Source organism: Mandrillus leucophaeus, unplaced genomic scaffold (assembly GCF_000951045.1).
Source record: "Mandrillus leucophaeus isolate KB7577 unplaced genomic scaffold, Mleu.le_1.0 Scaffold19, whole genome shotgun sequence".
Classification (NCBI taxonomy): Eukaryota; Metazoa; Chordata; class Mammalia; order Primates; family Cercopithecidae; genus Mandrillus; species Mandrillus leucophaeus.
In genome coordinates, this window is record NW_012101920.1 from 3,174,693 (window position 1) to 3,197,527 (window position 22,835).

Below are 22,835 nucleotides of genomic sequence, written 5' to 3' on the forward strand. Positions count from 1 at the left end.
ATGGAATATCTTCTGTTTGCCTGTTAGAGATCAACTCTGCATTTTAGCATCTGAGCTGCGGGAAACACAGGGTTCCCTAAACAAGCAACTGCACACAAATATCCAAAAAGTTTTTCTTTAGAAAAGTCAGAACCTCAAAGCTAACAGATGCTACAGATTTTACGGGCAGCTTTTAAACTTGAAGTTCGTGGGAAGAAGTCTTGTGGAGTTCCTTCTTGTAGGTTGCTGGAATAGAAACTTTGACTTTCTATAAAATAGTAATTCATGAGAACTTTCTGGAATGATGAGAGACCTTAGCTTTGCTGAGCTACTAAGATTGGCTCAAGAAAGAAAAGAAGGAAGGGCAGCAAAACCAACAAACAGATTTTGAGAGGTGAAGCCAGCTGGACTTCCCGGGTCGAGTGGGAACTTGGAGAACTTTTCTGTCTTGCTAGAGGATTGTAAATGCACCAATCAGCACTCTGCAAAAATGCAGCAATCAGCGCTCTGTGTCTAGCTAAAGGATTGTAAATGCACCAATCAGCACCCTGTCTAGCAAAAGGATTGTAAATGCACTAATCAGCACTCTGTAAAAATGCACCAATCAGTGCTCTGTGTCTAGCTAAAGGATTGTAAATGCACTAATCAGCACTCTGTAAAAATGCACCAATCAGTGTTCTGTGTCTAGCTAAAGGTTTGTAAACGCACCAATCAGCACTCTGTAAAATGGACCAATCAGTGGTCTGTAAAATGGACCAATCTGCAGGATGTGGGTGGGGTCAAATAAGGGAGTACAAGCTGGCCACCCCAGCCAGTAGCAACAACCCACTTGGGTCCCCTTCCATGCTGTGGAAGCTTTGTTCTTTCGCTCTTCACAATAAATCTTGCTGCTGCTCACTCTTTGGGTCTGTGTCACCTTTAAGAACTGTAACACTCACTGTGAAGGTCTGCGGCTTCTTTAAGTCAGAGAGATCAAGAACCCACTGGAAAGAACCAACTGTGGACACAATTTCAAGATTTTTCTTCCAACAAAAATCATAACATAGCCATTCTAATTTTTATTCCACATCACAGACAACATTTCAGGAACGTGTTTGGATGTTCAACATCTGTTCAGTTACCATAACTAAATAAAAATAAAAACACACTCCCTATTTATGGCAAGTAAATAAGGGACACCCAGAACAGTTTTGCTTTGGCAAAACAATAATGTCCGGTTTCTATCTTAAGGAGCTGTGAATTCACTTATCCCTACTTATAAAAATTTCCCAAAGACTGTACTTCTTTCAGGGCAGACAGCTGTTGTTTTGGGTCTGAAACTCACGAGGTCAATTTATTAATCTCCCTGGAAGCTACGTTTTTGTGGTGCTTTATATAGCACCATCCCTTTCAGGGATGAATGTACTGTCTTGAAAGTTTTGACGATTCCTCTAGAAGATTAAAAGCCAGGAAAACAGTAAGGCTCAACGTCTCTATCTCAGAGGTAGACCTGTGGAGTCAGCTGTCTTAACCTGAGACTGACATTCTCAGCGTCTATTGCTGCAAGATATTCTCATGCCTGATGCAACTTCCTGTCCTGGGTACCGCCCAGAATTAGTAAGAAACTGGATTACCATGGAAATAAGAGTGAACGAGCAGTCAAGGTGGAATGAAGCAGCAGGCGGAGCATCATTATCCCTCAAGGAAGCACAAAGCTGTTCTTACGTGTAGTAGACTCTTTCAGCCCCTACTGATAACAATTATAAAAATTCATGCCCTGATTTTACATTTATTTTGCACTGATTCAACGAGAATTACAAAAATTCATCCAATGTTATCCTCCATGCGTCCCTAATCACGTATGGGGTGAAAGAGTCTACAACAAACAAATCACACTGGCAGCATGCAAGAACACAGGATCCCAGAGCTGAAAATGCCCAATTGTCCAACATGGCGGAAGATGAGAATGGAATGATTCTGCCGTGCAATGTGTAACTTACATTCTCCTCTGCACCTGTGGGGACTGAGTCCTCTTTAACTGACTAAAGGAAGATAAAAACAAAAGTGAGAGTTAAAAGGTTACAAAAACAAAATTGTTACATAAAAGCAAAGGGTTAGTTGGGCTCACAGTCTTGTGGTGCATTTGGGGACACTGAATTGCCTATGTACACCTCATTCTAAAAAGGACTTGAAGGAGACTTAAAAAAATGAAAACGGTATATATGTATATATATATATGCATATATATAGTTATGTATTTTAAAATGCAATCAAGAGAAAATTAAAACACGGATGCAGCCATGATACAAATGGAGCAAGCAGAAGTGTTGTCACAGAAAATGCTAACTGCTGTAGGTAAGCAAGAAAATGCTAACTGCTGTAGGTAAGCAACGTACTTGTCTTTATATTTTCTAGTAGCTGATGAAAAGAGAGAAATGCAATTAATCATTCAATACAGAGTCACTGTTAGGTAAAAACAAAGAAGCTGCTCAGCAAAATTCTGGTAATAAGTCCAGAGAAACTCATTCAGTGGCCCTTTTGAGCAAGCAGGCTTTATAATACAATAGGCAAGGTCCAAGCCCTATCCTGACCATAGCACAGGGGCCAGCAGCAGGGGCCGCTGCTTTCATCAGGCCTCAGTCTAGGCCAAGTTCGTCAAGTCAAAATTCAATTTGACTAAAACATGTCTGTGGAAGGCTAGATTGCTGCAGTCCTACTTATCTACATTCAAACAGCATTATACTCCCTGGAGTAATTCTGGCATCTGCAGTCCTGCCCCAAGTGGGATAGGAGTTATCCCGATTCTGTCAAAGTTCAAAGTCACAATTATTCTATCAGCCAACTTTGGAGTTCATTTTTGCATCTTTCTTTTGGTGGTTCTTAAACTTCTGGATGGATGGGTGTGGATGTTACAGACCACTTTGAGACTCATTTCATAGATCTGGACTCTCCTCCCAGAGAAATGCACATAAACAATATACTTTGCAAATAATTTCAGGATTCATAGACCTTCTGTGTCTCTCCTCTTGGATTACAAGTGAAGAACTCTGTCTATATCCATTTTGTTACTAAGTCCTATTTTTTTTCTTTAAGACATCCAGGGGAGGGGAAGACAGGAAGTGATATTTACAAATATATCTTCTGCACTAGGCATCTTGCATTATATATGATCTCACTCAAAGCACCCCAAAATGGTAAGTATTGTGATCACTTACAGGGTAAGAAATAGAGGTTCAGAGAGGTGAAGCCACTTGTTCCAGTTAAACTAGAACTAGAAAGTGGTAGAAATGTTTCTAATGCATTTATTTTACATCTAAAAACCAAATTTTCCCCTGCTATGATGACTTCAAGGGTCAGAAACACATTTTTTCGGCAATTGTGTGAACTTCTTTCTTCACATACAGACTTATTGTCTCTCTAGATGAGATCTTCAGATTGCATAATATATTTCTAGTTATCTTCTTCGCATAGTGAAGTTTCTCTGGGCACAAAAATGTTCCTAAAAGAGATTGTTGAATTTCTGGAAGCTTCTGATTATCAGGAAATTGTAGTGTGTTCAGAAGAAATTAGCAGTAGTGCTACTGTATTAATCTGTTTTTACACTGCTCTAAAGATACTACCTGAGACTGGGTAATTTATAAAGGAAAGAGGTTTAATGGACTCACAGTTCCACATGGCTGGGGAGGCCTCAGGAAACTTACAATCATGGTGGAAGGGGAAACAGGCACATCTTACATGGCGGCAGGCAAGAGAGAGTGAAGGGAGAAGAGCCCCTTATTAAGCCATCAGATCTTGTGAAAATTCACTTGCTATCAAGAGAATAGCATGGGGGAAACTCCCACCATGATCCAATTACCTCCTATCAGGTCCCTCCTTTGACACCTGGGGATTATGGGGATTACAATTTGAGATGAGATTTGGGTGTGGACACAGCCAAACCAAATCAGATACTTTCTTGAAACTGCACCCCTTTTCTCTGAGGTTAGTCAGACACTAGTTAATACTATGAACAGGGAATGAACCAAATGGTATCTTTAAAGCCAGACCTAAGGTCAGCCCACAAAAGTTTCAGGAGTCATTATACTGTTTATATTAGACCGAGAAAACTCTTCCATTATTTAAGAACAGTACTTCTAGGTTTTCATACCCTTTTTCCTGTCCCAGTTTATTGCAACAAGACTAGTTTTTATCTTTGATTGCCCGTGTCTAGAAAGTTTCTGGCTGTTCACTGCTCACTATAATTCAGAAGCAACTGGGAACTTGGTATAGATTCCATTATCAGTGTAGGTGATAGTGAGGAATAGAAGTGGCTGCTTCTGAACAGATTTTTAAAATCTTCATTATGGTTTCAGACCTCCACATCTTCCTGATGTTTTAAATCTGGCATTATAAATGTTGTCTGTTTCAAAAGGAATTGCTATTTTATATTTTTAAAGTCAGGCTATTTGGCAAAGCACTACTTTTGGGAACTAATTTAGTTGAGCATCTCTCAGACTTCAGTGATTTTCATACCATGTTCTAATTCTTGACCTGACCATGTACCACCTCTATTTAGTTGATGTTTTTCTTTAAACTGACCCTCTTTTTACTTAAATATATTTTTACTTAATATTTTTTACTTAAATGTATTTTACTTTTTAAAGTTAAATATATCTTAAAAGAAATGCCTTATCATTACAGTAAATGTCATATCAACATCCTTGCTGTAAGTAGTAGTACGTATTAAAAAGTACAATAAATAAAAAACATGCATTAAGTTCTAATTGTTTTTAAGTCTTTAAAAAAGAGATCAGCAGGTGTTTGTACAGTAATAAATGCCTGTGAATATCAAGAAGAGACTTCTTTTTTTTTTTTTTTTGAGACAGAGTCTTGCTCTGTCACCCAGGCTGGAGTACGGTGGCACAATCTTGGCTCACTGCAAGCCCTGCCTCCCAGGTTCACGCCATTCTCCTGCCTCAGCCTCCCGAGTAGCTGGGACTACAGGCGCCCGCCAGCACGCCCGGCTAATTTTTTGTATTAAATTTGTAGAAACGGGGTTTCCCCGTGTTAGCCAGGATGGTCTTGATCTGCTGACCTTGTGATCTGCCCACCTTGGCCTCTCAAAGTGCTGGGATTACAGGCATGAGCCACCACACCTGGCCAAGAAGAGACTCTTAATACCACCAGGAGAATTGGAGCAGAATGAAAACAGGAGATAAATGCATTATGTAAATGATTAAATGCTTCTCAGATTGTGTCCAAGAGCCATTCTAAATAATTTTGAACTATTTTTGTACATTTGCACACTGGCCTACAAGTGTAGCCTTCTTTTAGCAGTTGTCGAAATATCCAGTTAATATAAGAATTCAAAAATGGATAATAAGAGGACAGGTTCTGATGCCCCTTTTAGCGTTTGATACATGTAAAAGAAAATCTGCTCAGAATCCAAGTCTAGAGCACCATACACTAAGGAATCAGGTACAAATTCAGTGTTTCAGCAATGCAATCTTGGGCAAATTAATCACACTTCTCTGCAACTCAGTTCACTTACTCAAAGGCTGACTGTTAGACTATCTACCGATCACGGCGTTGTTTTAAGGAAAAATAAAATAAAGCCTGTGTAGGGAAAATCACGGCTGAAGCACAGCTGCGACTCACTGAAGCCTGGTGGCTGGAGTCAAACCCACATGGTTCCTCTTGGTACTTACATGAAGACTCTCATTTACATGGGAGTTGGAGATCCTGGAAGGTATGCGTATGGGGGAGGGGCAGGAACAACTTGAACCATGTCTGGAATTAGGGTACAGTGGTTTATAGACTTTTCTATAAGCCAGAATGCATTGAAGTGGAGCAAAAATAAAGGTTTCAAGAAATGGACCCTAGAAAGAGAATTTACCAGGAGCAATAAGAACTCCAGAATCAGCAACCTCCAGGGCTTGTGGGAAATAGTGGTTCTGGGTAGGGTGCTGGTGACTGGTAGCACAACCCAGTCCAGCTCAGCTACTCTTGAATTGGGTGTGGACTGGAGAGAAAAAGGGCTGTATGGATGCTGACGGTGGGTCTTGCCAAATGGGTCACTCTGGGGCCCAAGCAGCTGCAGCGGGATTCTCCTTTCAGCGCTGAGCATAACATGGAAGGAAAACGTTTTCTGCCTGTTGCCTTGCAAGAGACAGGTGAACTCCGGTGGGCTTGGGAGTCCCAGCAGCAGTGACGAGTGGGATAAACTGGCACGGATCATCTCCTTGGTGGCTGTGGTGGTGGCAGTGGTGTGGCTTGGGGGTGACCACCCAGAAGGGACATATGGCAGCCCAGGCTGATTCATGATCACCTATCTTGGATCCCTGGAACTATCTGGATGGGATTTGTGTGGGCATGGATTCATTTATGCTCAGCATTCTACGAAAATTGCTGATATTTATTTTGTTTATGTAAAGCACTTAGCATGGTACCTACACATGGTATATTTTCAATTAACAGTAGCGATTTTTATAAATGCTGGGAAGAAGTGATATTGGCTAGATCTACTAGACCTATTTAGGACTTGTCTTGAGTAATTCTATATCGCTTCTGAAATGTTCTTAAGCCGGCTTGGGCCAGATGTATGTTTGCTACTGAACCCCTTATAAACAGACATTTGTAACACTGCTAACTAATAGGTTATATTAGGTTCCAAAGTTGGAATGGAGTAGGGGACAATGTGGGTCTCAGGGGACAATGTGGGTCTCAGTTAAAATCTTGATGGCCTAAGTACCATAACATAGTGGCATGTTGATCTCTGAAAACCAAATATTCTAGGTCATACTAACTTCAGCCCATTGTGCCATTATTTTGAGATTCATATTGTTTATATTTTGGACTACATTAGTGAACCCACCCAGCTTGTAAACTTGATAAATGTTCTTTTGACTTGGTCGTTGTCCAAGTTAACTGATAAAAATTTTGAATAAACAGGGCCGAGGCCAGATTCCAGAGGCCTTTCCAAAGACAGCTCCTTGCAATATGTTTTGTTTCTTAATAAATATTCTTTGTTGGCTTGCATTCCTCCAGCTTAGTAGCATGCATTAGATGCAATTGCACAGAGCTGAAAAAAATAGTAATGCTAATAAAGATAATAATGATGACAACCCACATAGGGCCACTCTTAGGCTATTATTGTCAGGCAGTGGGTTCAGTGCTTTATGGTGTATTCCAAGCTAGTATTCAAAATGGAAACCAATCTCCTTTAATTTCTAGGTCTCTACTGGAACATCTATTAAACCTTTGCTCTTACTCGAACATCACACCTGCCTTTGGGGCTTGAGGTGTGTCTCTACTCTCCTTGAAAGCTGACTGATGCATTATAGCATCCTCTTTGAGTCAGCTCTTTGAGCCAAGCCTGAATCTCACATTTAACCTGTATATGTATTGGGCATCGTTTCCATGCTCATACATAAAGACAAATGAAGGCAACTTCTCCCTTCTTTCTGTATGTTCTCTATATAACAGGAAGCCTGTGAGCTAAGGAACCAGGAGCATCATTTTTCAGTTCATCATTTTCTACTGCCAATGAGTACGTTGTGGTGGATGATCCACAGTTGAGGTCCAGCCTCATTAACGGTGACAATAAAAAAATCTAGTCTAAAATCTACAGGATCCTGTATGGACATTTATATTGCTAAGAATAGGGGAGCTAAACAGCAGATAACTTATCCATAGAAACTAGAATAACAGAGTTGCCTCTCCTTTAAAGAGCAAATTCAATTCTTAAGGTTTCTTTAAAAGACTTTCATATGGTAACACTTAAGCCAGCATTTGCCCTGTTCCTAGTGAGTCTTCTAAAAGCATCATTTTGATCATGTCACAGCTCTTCTGAGTTCATTAAGCTCACAGTAGCCCTAAGACATTTTCTATTAAGCCCAGATTGGTCAGCCCATCTTTCAAGTGCTTCCATAATTGTCCAGACATATGCCCAGACTTTCTCAACCAGAATCCCCATGGGAAGGTGTTAAAATCTGTATTTGAAACAAATCACCAAAATGATTCAGATACATTTTTGAAGTTCTTAAGTCTATTTTGACGTACACTGATTTCTCCCTTTTCTAAACTACCATAGCATTTGTTACCTGTACTCCAGAGAGTAACACTAAATTGCAAATTGCATTGTTTCAGAATGGGGTTATAATTCACTGAATATCAGTCTTTTGGTGTTCTTTTCTTTCTTTCTTTCTTTCTTTCTTTCTTTCTTTTTCTTTCTTTCTTTTTTCTTTCTTTTCTTTCTTTTCCTTCTTTCTCATTCCTCCCAATAAACATGAAAGATAGATATCATTGGCCAATTTTATAACTGAAGAAACTGAGGCTCAAGAGTTTAAGTGCTCCGCTAAAATTCAGTCAGTAACTGTCAGAACTGAGATCTGATAATGTCTCTGTGGCTTCAGAGTGCACATTCTCTTCCCACCCCACTCTTTGTCTCCCCCAAAGGAAAGCAGAAAAGGGCTATTTTGAAGATATTCCAAATATATCAATTATTAATTACAAATACATGTGTGCGTGTGTGTGTGTGTGTGTGTGTGTGTGTGTGTATCATGGTCCTCCAAATGGATTTCAAATCTTTTGATGATAGCAAATGAATTTTATACTTGTTTTGTACTTAGGGTGGTGTTAACACCAGAAGCCACACATGCGTATTTAGTCATGACCACTGATTGTTCATACTTGAAGAAATGAGGACATCATTCATTGAGCACATACTGTATATTAGGTGCTTTATATGTACAATTATTGGTTTCTTATAACAATACTGTGAGAAAAACATAGTCCTTATTTTATAGATTAGAAAGGAGGGTCTTTGAGTGGTCAAGCAATTTGTCCAAGGATACATAGTTCAACCTTTCTGATTCTGTTATGTAAGCCTTGTCATACACAAGAATTATCAACATTATGTATCCCAATCCTCTTATTCAACAAATGAGGAAAAGAAACTCAAATAGTGTAAATAACTTATGACTGATGTATTATAGCATCCTCTTTGAGTCAGTTCTTTGAGCCATGCCTGGATCTCACATTTAACCTGTTATTTGTATCACAGGGCAAGTGAGAACCCAGTTTACTCAGAACAATAAAGGGCATATTTACTCCAGTTAACTGCATTTTAAACATGTTTTTGGAAAATACAACATAATTTGAAATTGGTTTCCTTAAAGGTATTTTTAAAATTTTATAATAATAACTACTCTAGCAATAAAGACTATAAATCAAAACAACTCATACGTTCATATCCATAGCCTGTTTTGGGAAAAATTCGTTTCTGCTGTCCATAACTACAGGCTTATAAACTTGAAAATCAATGTGTTTGAAAGCTTTTCAACTAAAAATGAGAGAAGAAAGAGAGGTTAGGTTAGTTATCAGTGAAAATATGAGAAAATGTAAGAATTTCCTAGAATTTCCCTTTGCATTTTTCAAAACTCTTCAAAAATTTACAAGGGTGAATTTATAATCATAGTCTTTGTAATTTAAAGAAAACAAAGGTCCTCATTTTGTTTTCTACTAGAATATACGCTTTCTTACAAGAATATAAGCTAGGAAAGGACAGACACTTGTTTACTGCTGCTTTTTCAATGCCTAGTATTTAGCACAAACTATTTAGCACAAAACAACTTAGCACAAATGAAGTAATTAAAATATTGTTGAATAAGTAAAACTTCCTTGTAGAGCCTTTTCTTCTGATTAGGCGCAAGAAGGAGAGACACAGGGGATTTGGTTTTTGGTTTTTTTAAACTTCATATTTTTAATGATATACTAAATAAATAAAGCTAAATAGTGGCGCAAAAGACAGTGAGACTGAAATAAATGAAGTTCTATCATTAGGGAGATGAATGTCAAGTTGTCCTGACATTGTTTTTCAAAGGAATAGCTTGAACTTCAAAGAAGAACCATTGTATCTCTTGTAGATTCCAAACATTAAATAAGCACTTGAGGCAATAGTTTAGCAGCTTTCTCAGACCGGACAGTACAGAAAGATAAACAGGTCGGCACGGTTAGTTCTTCAACCCTCCCGAGCACAGAGGAAATAGATGAGAGGTAACACTGTTCAATGGGCACTTTTGTACTAGGTCCAGTGTTGGAGGTTTTACCATCATTATTTCACTGAATCCTTACTTCATTTGTTTGACATAGGTACTGTTATCATTTGCATATTACAAGTGAGGAAACGAAAGCTCATAGAGACGAACTGAGTCTCAAAATCAGATCTGTCTGATTTCAAACTTTTAGCTCTTACATCAGTGTTCCTCAAACTTCAGCCACTGGCATGCCACCTGTGTGGTTTTTGCCATATCGTATCATCTGTAGCAGCCATGGAAACGTGCTGTTCAGATTCCTGCAAGAAGGACAGCCCCACCTGTCAAGGCTTTAGCATCCACTCATCTCCCTGGGGGCTCTTACCAATGACTGGGCACGACAGGAGTACTGACTGAGCCATTCATTCCGGTCCAGTGTGGGCCTCCCAGAACACGCAATCTGTACTCTACGACTCTCCACTGGCTTGGTCAGGACTTTCTTAGAACCACCCTCAGTTTGAGGCTTTCTCCACCCACTCCTCCTTCCTTCTCTCTCTTTCTTCCTAGATGGTCAGAACTCTCTGTAGTCTGAAGGCTCTCTGTACCTAGCCCTGCCACTCCTACTTCTTCACCGATATCTTCCTCCAATAAATCTCTTGCATGTCAATTCTGTCTTGGTGTCTGCGTCTTGGAGGACCCAAATTTACCATTATTTATCTACTATCAGAACGATTATTGATATAACACTATCCTTTTTATTAGATTCCTTTTTCAACAACATATGCTTATTTAACCTTGAGCAAAACATACGTTAATCTCAAATTTAATGTGCTAACTCTATTTTTCCTAAGGCACCTTGAATATGCATATGAATACGTGATAATTATTTAACTAAAATTATTCAAATATGGGCCACTTAAGTCTTCTCTCTTGTCTCCCAAATACACATATAACTCACTTGGAAATTGTTTCTTCTATTATATTGCTGGTAAAAGATATTTTCAGATAAGTAATGGTGGGTGATGAAGAAAAATGATTACAACAGAATGTGTCAGCTGACATCATCCAAAGTTTTTATGAAATATTGAAGATTGTGTTCTGGGAAGAACCTAGAAGGAAGGTTTCTGTATGACAGGAAGCAAACAGGGAACAGGCCCTGCATCCAGCTGGATTCTGGACAAGAGAGTAAAGCTAACACCACAGTGACATCTGCATTCATCATCTGCTTTGCGTGGTGTGCCAAGTGCAATAGATGTTTTGATGAAATTCTGAAGTTAGATTTTTCCAACTCTACGAATTCCACCCACACCCTCATCTCCAACTTCTTGCTCATCTTTTGGCCAAATTTAAAACAGACACAAGCTCTGCACATGTGTAGCAGCTGGGGCTTGCTCAGCAATGATAATTGAGGAATAGATCTAGAATAACTCAGCCTTAATGCCCCTGTCCTTGCACCACTCAGACCTCAGACCGGAACAAAATCGGACAGTGGTTTGACTTTTCCTGTCATAGAGCACAGTGTGTGCCTAGCCTAGTGGTGAACTGATGGACACCCCCTAGGTTTCTAAAAGGAGAGTGGAGACCTAGTGGCTGATAATGAATGATTCTGCCTGACTGGGGAGGAGTGAAGACAGAGAGCCCCTAGGTGGCTCATCTTGCCAGAGTAAGAGTGCTCAAAGAGACCACGAAGAAGCCAGGTGTTTTTGTTTTTTGTTTTTTTGAGATGGAGTCTCGCTCAGTCACTCAGGCTGGAGTGCAGCGGCATGATCTCGGCTCACTGCAACCTCTGCCTCCCAGGTTCACCCCATTCTCCTGCCTCAGCCTCCCAAGTAGCTGGGACTACAGGCGCCGGCCACCACGCCGGGCTAATTTTTTGTATTTTTAGTAGAGACAGGGTTTCACCGGGTTAACCAGGATGGTCTCGATCTCCCGACCTCGTGATCCGCCCGCCTTGGCCTCCCAAAGTGCTGGAATTACAGGGGTGAGCCACTGTGCCCGGCTGAAGCCAGAATTTTAAACCATTTCAGAATGAAAATGAAATCATGAAATACCACAACCCTCTGTCATGAAAAGAAGTCACTCAAAGAATGAAAAATTCTACTTGTTCATTTCCTCTTCTTCCCCACGAAACACATGTTTATAACATGACAGGCATTTCATTCTTTCCGGGAACACATTAGAAGGCTTCAACTCAATGGCAAGTCGAGACATTTTGAAGAAGAAGAAAAAATACCTTCCATACATTGTTGAGTACAACAGTTAGCCCAACAGAAAGAATTTCTCGAGTCATCCCCACCCTGACGACTCTCTAAAGCTTGAAAATTAGACTTACCTTTTTCCAAAACAGTTTGCCCAGAGGCAGAGAGGTGGGGCCTGATTTCTCCTTGATGCCTTCCTTTGCAGTTTCAGGGGTTGTCGTGGACTGTGTGTGCCCTGATGGGTTACATCCTTTGGGATTCTTAACTGCCCCTTGGGTCTCCTGGGATGTAAAGTTGGCTTTGTCTGACTTAAGGTCAGCTGAAGTGGTGGGTGACTTTTCAGCACCCTAAAGAGTTAAAAAAATGAAAGGAAAACATTCAAAATGGTCTCAAAATTTTTAAAATGGAAGATCTCTTTTTAATAAACATGGACTGAGGTTATACATAATGTTGATTTTCTCCTTTATATTTTTCTGTATTTAAAAATTTTTTACTGTGAATGTGGACTTGTGTTAAAATCTTGGAAAAAGTTAAGAGTTTTTCTTTCAAAAAAGAAACATAGAAGCATTATTAATTATGTTTATGTAAGTAACTCATTAGGAATCAAGGTGGTGGTAAGACGCCCTTTGCTGTTAGAATATGGAGTTCTGATGTAGGCCACTGGTCTCCAAATGGTTTCAATCAAGTTCCCGTCAGTAAAAACATTTTGAATTTCCACCTTCAATACATGCATACTTATTTATGTATATATTATAAACATGTATCATTTTACTAATCAAAATTAGAAATTAAAGAAGAGTTAAAATAAATATAGAACTTCTGAAATGTTTCTCCACACTCCACTTTGGGGATGACTGAGTTAGGCTATAAAGTTAGTAAAAGACAATTAGACTGGAACTTGGTGAAAGGGTTTTGAATTGGAAGAGTGTCCACAAAACCTGCTTCTTCGCTTTTAGGTGCAGCCCCTACACTCCACAATTAAAACTTCTTCAAATGTTATCCATTCGGTCTTTATTTCCTCTCTTCCTCTCTCTTCCTTCCCTTCTTCCCTTCCTCCCCCTCCATCCCTCTGTCTTTCTCTCTCTTCCTCTGTCCTTGTCTCCCTTCTCTCTTTCTGTCTCTCTCTGAGCAGCTGCCCTGAAGTCCAATTCCAGGACACCTGATTTCTTCAGCAAGGGGGTGTTAATTTCTACACTCTGCCACCCACTGAGTCATGAGATAAAGGAAGAGTTGGGAGAATTATAGTCAGAATCTATCTTGACATGAGTGAATATTGGTACTCATAATTTTAACATCAGGTTCATCTGACCTAACCTCTTAATCCTAAACATCTTCATTTTATGATTTTTTTGCTCCGGATACTTGTGACTCAATCCCTTTAAATTCCCAGGGATGTAATATCCTTGACTAAATTTTCTGACTAAAAGAAAAAATGTATTGCAATAAAAATGGGGTATGGGCCAGGTGTGGTGGCCCAACACTTGTAATCCCAGCACTTTGGGAGGCCGATGTGGGAGGATTTCTTGAGGTCAGGAGTTCAAGACCAGCCAGGGCAACATGGTGAAACCCTATCTCTACAAATAATAAAAAATGAGCTGGGCATGGTGGCTTGCACCTGTGGTCCCAGCTACTTGGAGGCCGAGGCAGGAGGATTGCTTGAGCCCAGGAGGCTGCAGTGAGCCATGATCATGCCACTGTACTCCAGCCTAGGCAACAGAATAAGACACCATCTCAAAAAAAAAAAAAAAAAAAAAAAAGAATATGGACAAATTCAGAAAGTTTGATAGTATTTTTTGATCCTGGAAAGAGTCTTAAAGCCCATCTGGTCCAATGCATGAATTTTCATGGATGGAGAAACTGAGGCCAATGATCTGCCCAATGCTGAACAAGGGCACAACCTGGCCTCAAGTCTGAACTTCTGGCTCCTGTCTAGAGCTCTTCCAAGGCAGCGCATTGCTTCCCCAAAGGATGTCTGCAAATAACATGAACTTTACTATTTGATGCAAGACACAACATCTTCTTTGCTGAATTTTTTAATACCAAGAAGGAGTCATCCAGTGAGCAGATTCTAAGTTCAAGTTAAGATAAAGAACTAATGTCTGGAAATGAATTTTGTGATAGTTGATACTGGAATAGCTCCAGTTCCATTTAAAAGTATACAAAATGGCAAAATGTTGGAATTTAAAATAACCTTTGCCTTTCACAGACAGTGAAGTCAAAATGGCTGAGCTCATAAAATTCTGCATTACAAATGTCCCAAATGGTCTTGAGCACCTGGTGCTATTTTAGCTCTACACGGTAATTAAATTAAAGGGGACTGGTTAAAGGGTAAGTACTCCTCCTCCTAACACACACATGCTAAGTAGCTTGTTTTCTATTTTAGAAAATAAGAGAAAGTATTATTCATTAATTCATTTAAAAGCCACTTTGAGTGTCTTCTCTGAGCCATGATATATTCTAAGTGTTGGGGTTACATGTCTTCAGGGAGAGGATGACAGTAAATAATTCCACCAACAAATGTAAAATTTCAACTGTAATAAGTGCTACTGAGTGGGGAGGGGATTTGAGGTTATTCCTCTCAATCCCATAAAAAGCTAAATCAAAGAGTTTGATCCACTCATGAAAATCAGGGAAGGCTTTACTGAGAACAGGATAGCTGTGCTTTGATCTGAAAGGTGACTGAAAATTAACCAGAGAAGGGAAGAGGAGAGTTTTTCATGCACAGGGACCAACTGCCCTACGATCCTTCAGCAAGTATCGGAGCAAAGAGTGGCCAAGCGTGGCTACTTCTCCAACAATAACCTCTCCTGCTTTCCTGGGAGAATCTCCATATGCCCAGTGGTCCATTTTAGACGAAGAATCCGGGGGTTGGGGCTGACCTCATCCCCATCTCTAAGAAAGGGCTCTGGTTGCTTTAAGCTAATCATCAATCCTGCCAAAGTCATTAGAAGGGAGGCTTCATGGTCCCATGCTATTTTGGTGTAACTTCTGTGGCTTGGCTTTGTACCTTTTCTAAATGCTGTGTTATTTTTCTGGCTCAAGGGTTCCCTTTGATGTGCATTTAGCCCACTTACCCAGAGTCACATAGAGGTTACAAAAAAGAAGGCCTCCAGGTTCTGGAGTGCCAGAATTTCCCTGTTCCCTGCGACAGCTCCAGTTTACTTAATGCATTGCATACTTGGCCGTTTTCACCACTCAGCCACCACCCTTTCTCTCTCTGACTACCATCGTTGCATCTTGAAGACATAATTTCCAACTTTAAACTTTTATTTGATGACAAGAATAAAAGGTAACAGTGACAGACACTGTTTTAAGCACCTGAATGTCCTGACAAAAGTCCTAGGAGGAAGGAACTATTACTTTTTCTATTTTAAAATTGATGAACAATAGTTGTACATATTTTCGGGGGTCACATGTGATATTTTGGTACCTGTATACAAAGTGCAATGATTAAACCAGGGTAACTGGAATTTCCATCACCTCAAACTTTTATCCTTTCTTTGTGTTGGAAACTTACAATTCTTCTCTTCTAGCTATTTTGAAATATGCAATAAATTACTGTTAACTATAATTTTCTAATGGTACTATCAAATGCTACAACTTACAGGAAGACACTAATTTTTATGTCAGTTTCACAGACAAGGAAATTTAGTTGCTTGGTGGCTAAGTAACTTGCCCACGGTTACACTAATAAGGGGGCAGAGCTGACAATTGAATCCAGGGAGTCTGATCCCCAAACCCAAGCATTAATAGTGACTCCATACGACATTCTTTCCAGTGAATCAAGATTTCCTGCTCCCTGGGCTATTCCACCCATCAGGGAAGGAAATCTATACCACCATTCTCGACAAGGGCAATATACAACAAAAAATAATAATCGCCTTTGTTCTTGGGAGAAGGGTTATGCCAAATTAGATATTAACATGGTCTGTGGCTCCCCTAAAGAATTACAGTGCATTAACAGGTATAAAGAATATTCGTTACATTAAAATTTCGTGGAGGGAAGGGTGATTAGGGTAAAAAATAGTCCAAGAAAGCATCATGGTGGGGGATGATACTGAGATAAAGATTTGGAAACACATCTATTCTGATCAGTTTCATAGGGAAATGACCAATTTGTTTTCTTTTTGCATTGGGAGGATATCCAGAAACCCCTGAAAAAACATTACAAGGGCATGACCGTACTATAGTTATAGTAATAATATAATTCTAATTTATTTGTGTAGCTGTTTGTTGAATATGTATCTCTTTTGCTAGAGTCTTGGTCATCATCATATTCCAAGACCAAGAAAGTCTTGGCCATGATTACATCCCAAATTCGCATCAGGCCTACCTTCTGGCACGAAACAGACAATCATTCAATTAATAATTACAGTCTATGACAGGGACCAGAGAGAGACACCCACACAAGATCCTGCCATGCCATATTTCCAGCCACCCACCCCTTCCTCACTGGGTTGTAGAGTACCAGTCAGAACACCATTAGTCTTTTCATTGCTGCCCACCACTCTCCTCCCTTCCCAAAGAAGCCTCCCAGATGGAGTTCTGCCAGCATCAACCAACTGGATATTCTTTGTTTGCATTACAGAGGAGACTACAAAAATTTTAATTGTGTTTTCGGAGGCAATCTCATGAGTAGGGTTGCCAGATTTAGCACATGAGAATAAGAATATAAAATACTCCATTAAATATTAATTTCAGATCAGCAAGAATAATTTTCTAGCATAAGTATGTCCCAAATATTGCATGGGACATACTTATATTTAAATTAAAAAGTTATTCCTTGTTTGTCAACAATTTGAATTTAACTGAGTCCTCTGTATTTTACCTGGTGGCCCTACCTATGAAATTCTAGTGGATTCAATTTGGAGATTGTATGTCAAATGACCTTACCTTCTTCATAAATTTTCATCTTGTTTCCACATTGGGTGTGGGAGAGAGGAGATGTTAGTAAACACTACACCAAGAACCAAAAACAATGAATGAATGGTAGAGCTTATGAATCACACATGCTGCTTGGAATACTTGAGCTGCCTTACAGAAAGGGTAGGCATGGGGAAAACCTGAGGAGGGAGGGGAGCATTTTGGGGCCTGGCAAAAGCATTCTAAAGCAATGCTCTGTTTTGTGTCTAAAGTTGTCACCAAACAGTGGTGGCCACATGAAAAAGCTTGATTCTGAGACATCACATGCCATTAGGCCAAGAAAAATGGTTCCAATTCAGCAAAAGCTGACACTGAATGTATTTCATTTACTGATTTCAGACTTCCCCACTTTTTGAACTGAGAAAATTCTTTTTATAAGAAGGATCATAGAGATGTAGAGAAATAAACCCCCAGGATTAATCAGAATTGGTAACTTTTTTTTTTAATAGCAAAATGGTTTTATCCTTTAATTTGCTTGAATTTCCCATTTTCTGTTTCAGGTGACAAACCCAGGGGGAAATGGAGAGTATCATACCGCCTAAAATCATGATAACGTCACTGAGAGAATCTGGCTGGTTATTTAAAGGCTCTATTTTCCTATCTTTAGAGACAACAGAAATAATCAAAAGAGAAAGAGAAATAAATTGTCTCAGGTGCAGAGGTAAAAGGCAATGAGCTCTAACAAACTGCTGCGAAAATGAGAATTCAGAACATTTGGGAGGTGTCCCTTACTTGGATTTACACTTACATAAAAAAATACACTCAAGGCAAAACCCTGAGGTCCTTGTGTCTGTGTTACAGAATCCCAGAAGGCTGTTCCCTCTACGTCTTCCCGCTATTCCAGAATCCTGTCTTTTCCCTATCTATCTATGTGACAAGATGGGAGGCCAACGGTTTTTGGAAGCCCTAGGAATGATAACATTGAATTTGGGTGGTCCCTTTATGGGTGGCAAGAGATACTGCAGATGTAAAATTTTGTAGTGCGTGAAGTGAATGTCATCATGAAATGCAGATCTGGGGAAGTGTCATATACTTCTTAAACTTTCAAGGCCCCTTACTTACAAAAGCTCCAAGTAGGAGTCAAACTATTCTTTCATATGAGATCTATGACACGTTTCACCAGCAGTTACTAAGTTATTTCCCATGTGATGTTGGAGCACATTTTAATCTCCCCTCCCCCCTTGCAAGATTTATCACTCCCCATTCTTTTCTCTTTACAGAACAAAATTCTCCTGTATGGAAATTGAAACGTGGCTTCATAACATAGTCTGCTTATGCAAATACAGATTCAGCTGTGAGAACTTTCTATGGAGTGCTTATTTGCATATACAATCCCGGGACTGTGTGACATCCAGGTAGGGATGTTTTTTTAATACACGCATTCGACTTGGTGGAAAATGGCTGATATTTTAAACAAATTTTCATGCATGCTAACCCAATTCAGGGATCCTTTAAACTGATGGTTTCAGACAAACATTGGCATCTTCTTAGACACTGGAAGCGTAATACTTCCCAAACTGACTTCAGCGTTGTCCAGCTTCCCAAGGACATGGAGTTAAAACGTGCTCTGCCTTCATTCATTGCTTTTTTCCGCCTGGACTTTTATTTGGGTTCAGTGTAAGCTTAGTTAATATTGGAATTAGATGAAACAGACCACAGAAAGATAACATTGTTACTTGAGATTAGAAGAGTATTTCCCAAAATGTAGGAAGCATACCATTGGTGGATCAGAGAATATTATAGATTGTGCAGAAATATGATATTAAATAGTATTCAAATAGTGAAAATACTTCTCTTTTTCCAACTCTCATTTAATCCTTATACTAACATTCTGGAGAAAGTCTCAGTCTGGTGATGGTACGTCTTTAACATTTTTCTAACATTGGCAAATTAATCACCTTTTAATAAAGCTAGAAAGAGCATCAGATTCAGAGCTTAACACAAATGAGGTAGCTAGAATGTAATGTCTTTTTAATTAGCCATATTAATGCTTACCTTCCTTTTACGAAAAATTATTCTGATTTTCTATATATGACATAAGGTTTCTTTTAAAGATAGATTTAAATAGAAAATAGGTCAATTTCAATGTAACAATATCAAATAATAGTACATCTAACAAAAATGGTGAAGGTGGTATACAAGTGATTGACATTTGGGAAATACTGGGTTAGAAGAATAGTTCCAGAACCCTGGTCCACACTAGGAAGATATCCGTTTGAAATGTTTGACTACGGGGGCTTAAAAATCACTGAAGTTTAATTCATATCATCTTTAATTCTCTTTTAACGATCCTCACCACCCAAGGCTCTGTTTTTACTGAGGAGGAGCTGGGTGGGCTCAGGATGGCACATGTCTTGTGAAGACCAGAGTTCTTGTTTTTCCTCCTACTTTAACAAGATACAGACCTTATGCCTAAAGAATTTTCTAAAGGCAAGTCCTAGCCTGGGGCTATCCAGGTGCTTTTTCTTGGCGCCTCTAGCCTGGATCTCAGATGTCTTCTGACCAGCTTGTCCATCACAGACACTTTCTGCTTTCGATGCCTTTGGGGCAACAGCAGTCACAACCTCAGAGCTTTGTTTTTGAACAAAATTCTTTTTCTTTTCTGTTGTTTTAAAGTGCATTAATACACTGTGGCAATTAACTGTTGGTACATCATCCCCTTTCCTAACCACAAAACACCGTGTAAATGTTTACCTTTTATAAACTTCCATATTCACAGTCAATTTTAGATACACAATGATTTTCAACAGTGACCTATTTAAATGACCCAGATGAACACACTTCAAAGCAAGACAGAACAAAACAAAACTCTGTATCTCCATTTGCTGAAGACAAATAACAGGACAAGATGATGCAGTCTCTACTCGATAGTTGTAGGTCTCTAAATGCTATTACTACACAGTAAAGTAAAAAATACCTGCAGACAAAATATTTATTTTTCATCCTGGCGTCAAAGCAAATACTGCTACTGAACGTCTTTTAGTCTCAAATCGATCCCCTTTGATTCACTTTTAGAAACTTTATGGATGCAATATCACCTGCAAAAATTTCAGTTCAATTCTAGTTGGGTAGATCCCCCAGGCAAAGAAAATGTGTACTGTGCACCAATCCACTGAGGCAAAGTAGAGGGAGATTGAAACCAAAATAGCCTGGCTACAACCACTCAAGATTGTTGACTCAAGTTACAAATGTCAGGGCCTTTTGTATAGGGAAGGTAGTGGGCTGAAAATGACACAGACTTCAAAAGCATGAATCCAAGAACTTCAGTAGAAAAGATATCAAAATTGCAAGGTATGAGAACCAGGTTTGTAGAAAACACATCTGTTTGTGGGTGTCATGGACAACCTACATTCACAAAACCCTCTTTTGAGACCCAGCTCCACTAACATGACCCCACGGCTTCCTGGGCAGGATGGTGAGATTTTATCAGGTAGGTACATTCAGCTTTGACCACATTCTGGGTCAGGGAGGAGTCTTGGTGCATGAGCAGCTAAAGAGAATGAGTGCATCAGGTCACTTGGGAAGCCACACACACACTCCCCCCATACCCCACTGTTTAGATCCTTTTACACTATGTGGCTTGAAACAATGCAAGACATAGAACCAAAAGAAATACATTTTGCCCCAACCATTCATTGACCTTGACCCTATGACCTCATAGCAAATGAATAATTTTATAGGAAAATGCATGTAGATGCTTCAGATACATTTTTTTTTTTCAATGGAAGAAGAAAATTCTCAAGGAACCAATAAATACAATACAAATATAGTCATGTCATCCAACCAGTCTTGGCTGGGCTCATGGAAATAGGGATTGCTACATTTAATCAGAGCTCTGTAGTTTGCAAGGCACTGCCACACCTTCTTTCGATGCTGGGGTCCAGGAGAAAGAATTTTTTTGTCCCAATTTTATAGACATGGAAACTTGGGTTCAGATAGATTAAGACTGTACCACTATCAAGTAGCAGAACTGGAGCTGAAATGCAGGTCTTTTGAGACAAAATCTAGGATCCTCTTTTCACAGCCAACTCCTTCACATATGGGTAGCAGATGTAGGGGGCAAACCAGGCCATGTATCTGATCCCACTGTTTTTCAAAGCACTTTCCAATATCAGAAAAAGGACCCAAGACACTTATCTGTCACCAAGTTAAACTTTCCTCATGGTTCCCGTGAAACTTAAACCGTGTATTCCACTAGAGGTAATGGGCCTTGTCAAGTGTAAAGGGAGAACATCTCTAGGAAGATGTTATTTCAAACCAAATGTATTTTGAGGGGACTTGGCTGAATTTCTTGTATGACAGTGAAGAATCTAGGCTCTGTAGTGTGTCCTAATGCCTCTGCATGGCCATCCGTTTGGCAAGTGTCCCATGGAAGCTATTTTATTTCACCAAACTGCTGCCTTTGCAGTAAAGATTTATTTTTCAAATTACATTGAAAAATAACATATTTTTTTAAAAACAAAAATATAGTAACTTTCTTCTACTTTATTTTTTTAGAGTCCATGTCCTACTGAAAAGCTTTCTTCTACTTTAGACGGACTGTTTTTTACTATATTCCCTGGGTCCCTCTACACACAACTAAAAAGACTAAGATGATGATATAATTACTAGTATTCTGTTCTTACGCTATGTAAGAAATCGGTATTGTGATATTTTTTAGCCAGAGTTGGCACATCTTTCACGCTTTCCAGTAAAATTTTAATTAAACTGCCATTAACATAAATATTTTAAAGACAATCTAACAGCACTATTAAATTGCTAATTATATATATAGATATAATATGATACACACACACACATATTCAAAAAACAAGCAAGTAGACACAAATTCAAATCCAGTTCTATGTGCAAACTCAAACATACACATACACACTTCAGACTACCTACCGTGTCTTCCGGGTCCTTTTTTGTTTCAGCTTTGTTAGGTGAAACCTTAAAAGTTTGAGAAAGCCAAATATTAGAAATCATTGCTCTTTAGAGTGATTTTTATTTCATAGATAAATAATTCTTTAGGGTGGTCCAGTTCACCATACAAGTCAAGAACAAAATGAGAAGTACTTTTAGTTCAATAGAAATCTCAGGACTGCTGGGTAATACAAAAGTTAACAAAATTAATATCTTAGAATGAGATACATCTGATCTTATACATTGACCGAGAGTTTGACCACACTCAAAACTGTCTCCTGGAAGACCACAGACTTTCCATAAATTCTACCATTACTCCAAACACATGTGCAACCCCCTCTGGTGTTTGTGGCACATTCTGTTGACATTCATTGTCTTTTCTTTTGAGGTTAGTCTTGATATTTGGAAATGCCCAAACACATTTGGGACAGTCTGCTTCACTATGCATTCATTCATTCAGAGTGTTTTTTTTTTTTTTTTTTTTTTTGAGTGATTTCTACAGTATTTTATTTGCCATTTGAGTGGCAAAACTGCTTTGAGAGATCTATAACACAGGGAGATATTTTTCAATTATTTTTATGATCAAGGACCATAAGACATTCAATTGCAACAGAATTCCATTGCAACACAGCCCATGTTACATGATTTGGGCATCCACTGCTTATACCATGGTTCCCAATTTCAGGGGCTCTCTCGTTAAAAGCCTGATGTAACACAGCTTCCTTATGAAGCACATCTTGTCCCTGTTCCCTCCTGTGCTCCAACCGCACCATGATAATCCATTCAGTACAGGAATATTCAAATGTGCATTATTCTTAGAATTAACAAAACTTTTGAG

General features: G+C 39.2%; 1 protein-coding gene across 3 annotated transcripts in view; it reads right to left on the reverse strand.

Moving 5' to 3' along the window:
• Positions 1-22,835, reverse strand: part of BCAS1 (breast carcinoma amplified sequence 1) — a 131,911-nt gene that overhangs the window by 30,212 nt on the left and 78,864 nt on the right. For 2 of the 3 annotated variants that reach the window (XM_011978124.1, XM_011978123.1), the window contains exons 6-8: positions 21,980-22,024; positions 12,304-12,516; positions 1,959-2,000 (exon numbers count right to left, since the gene is read on the reverse strand). In XM_011978124.1, coding sequence (XP_011833514.1) covers positions 1,959-2,000; positions 12,304-12,516; positions 21,980-22,024 — 300 coding nt within the window. Of the gene's footprint in view, positions 1-1,958; positions 2,001-12,303; positions 12,517-19,497; positions 19,633-21,979; positions 22,025-22,835 lie in introns of all 3 variants that reach the window. The other variant, XM_011978122.1, reaches the window with a different exon arrangement.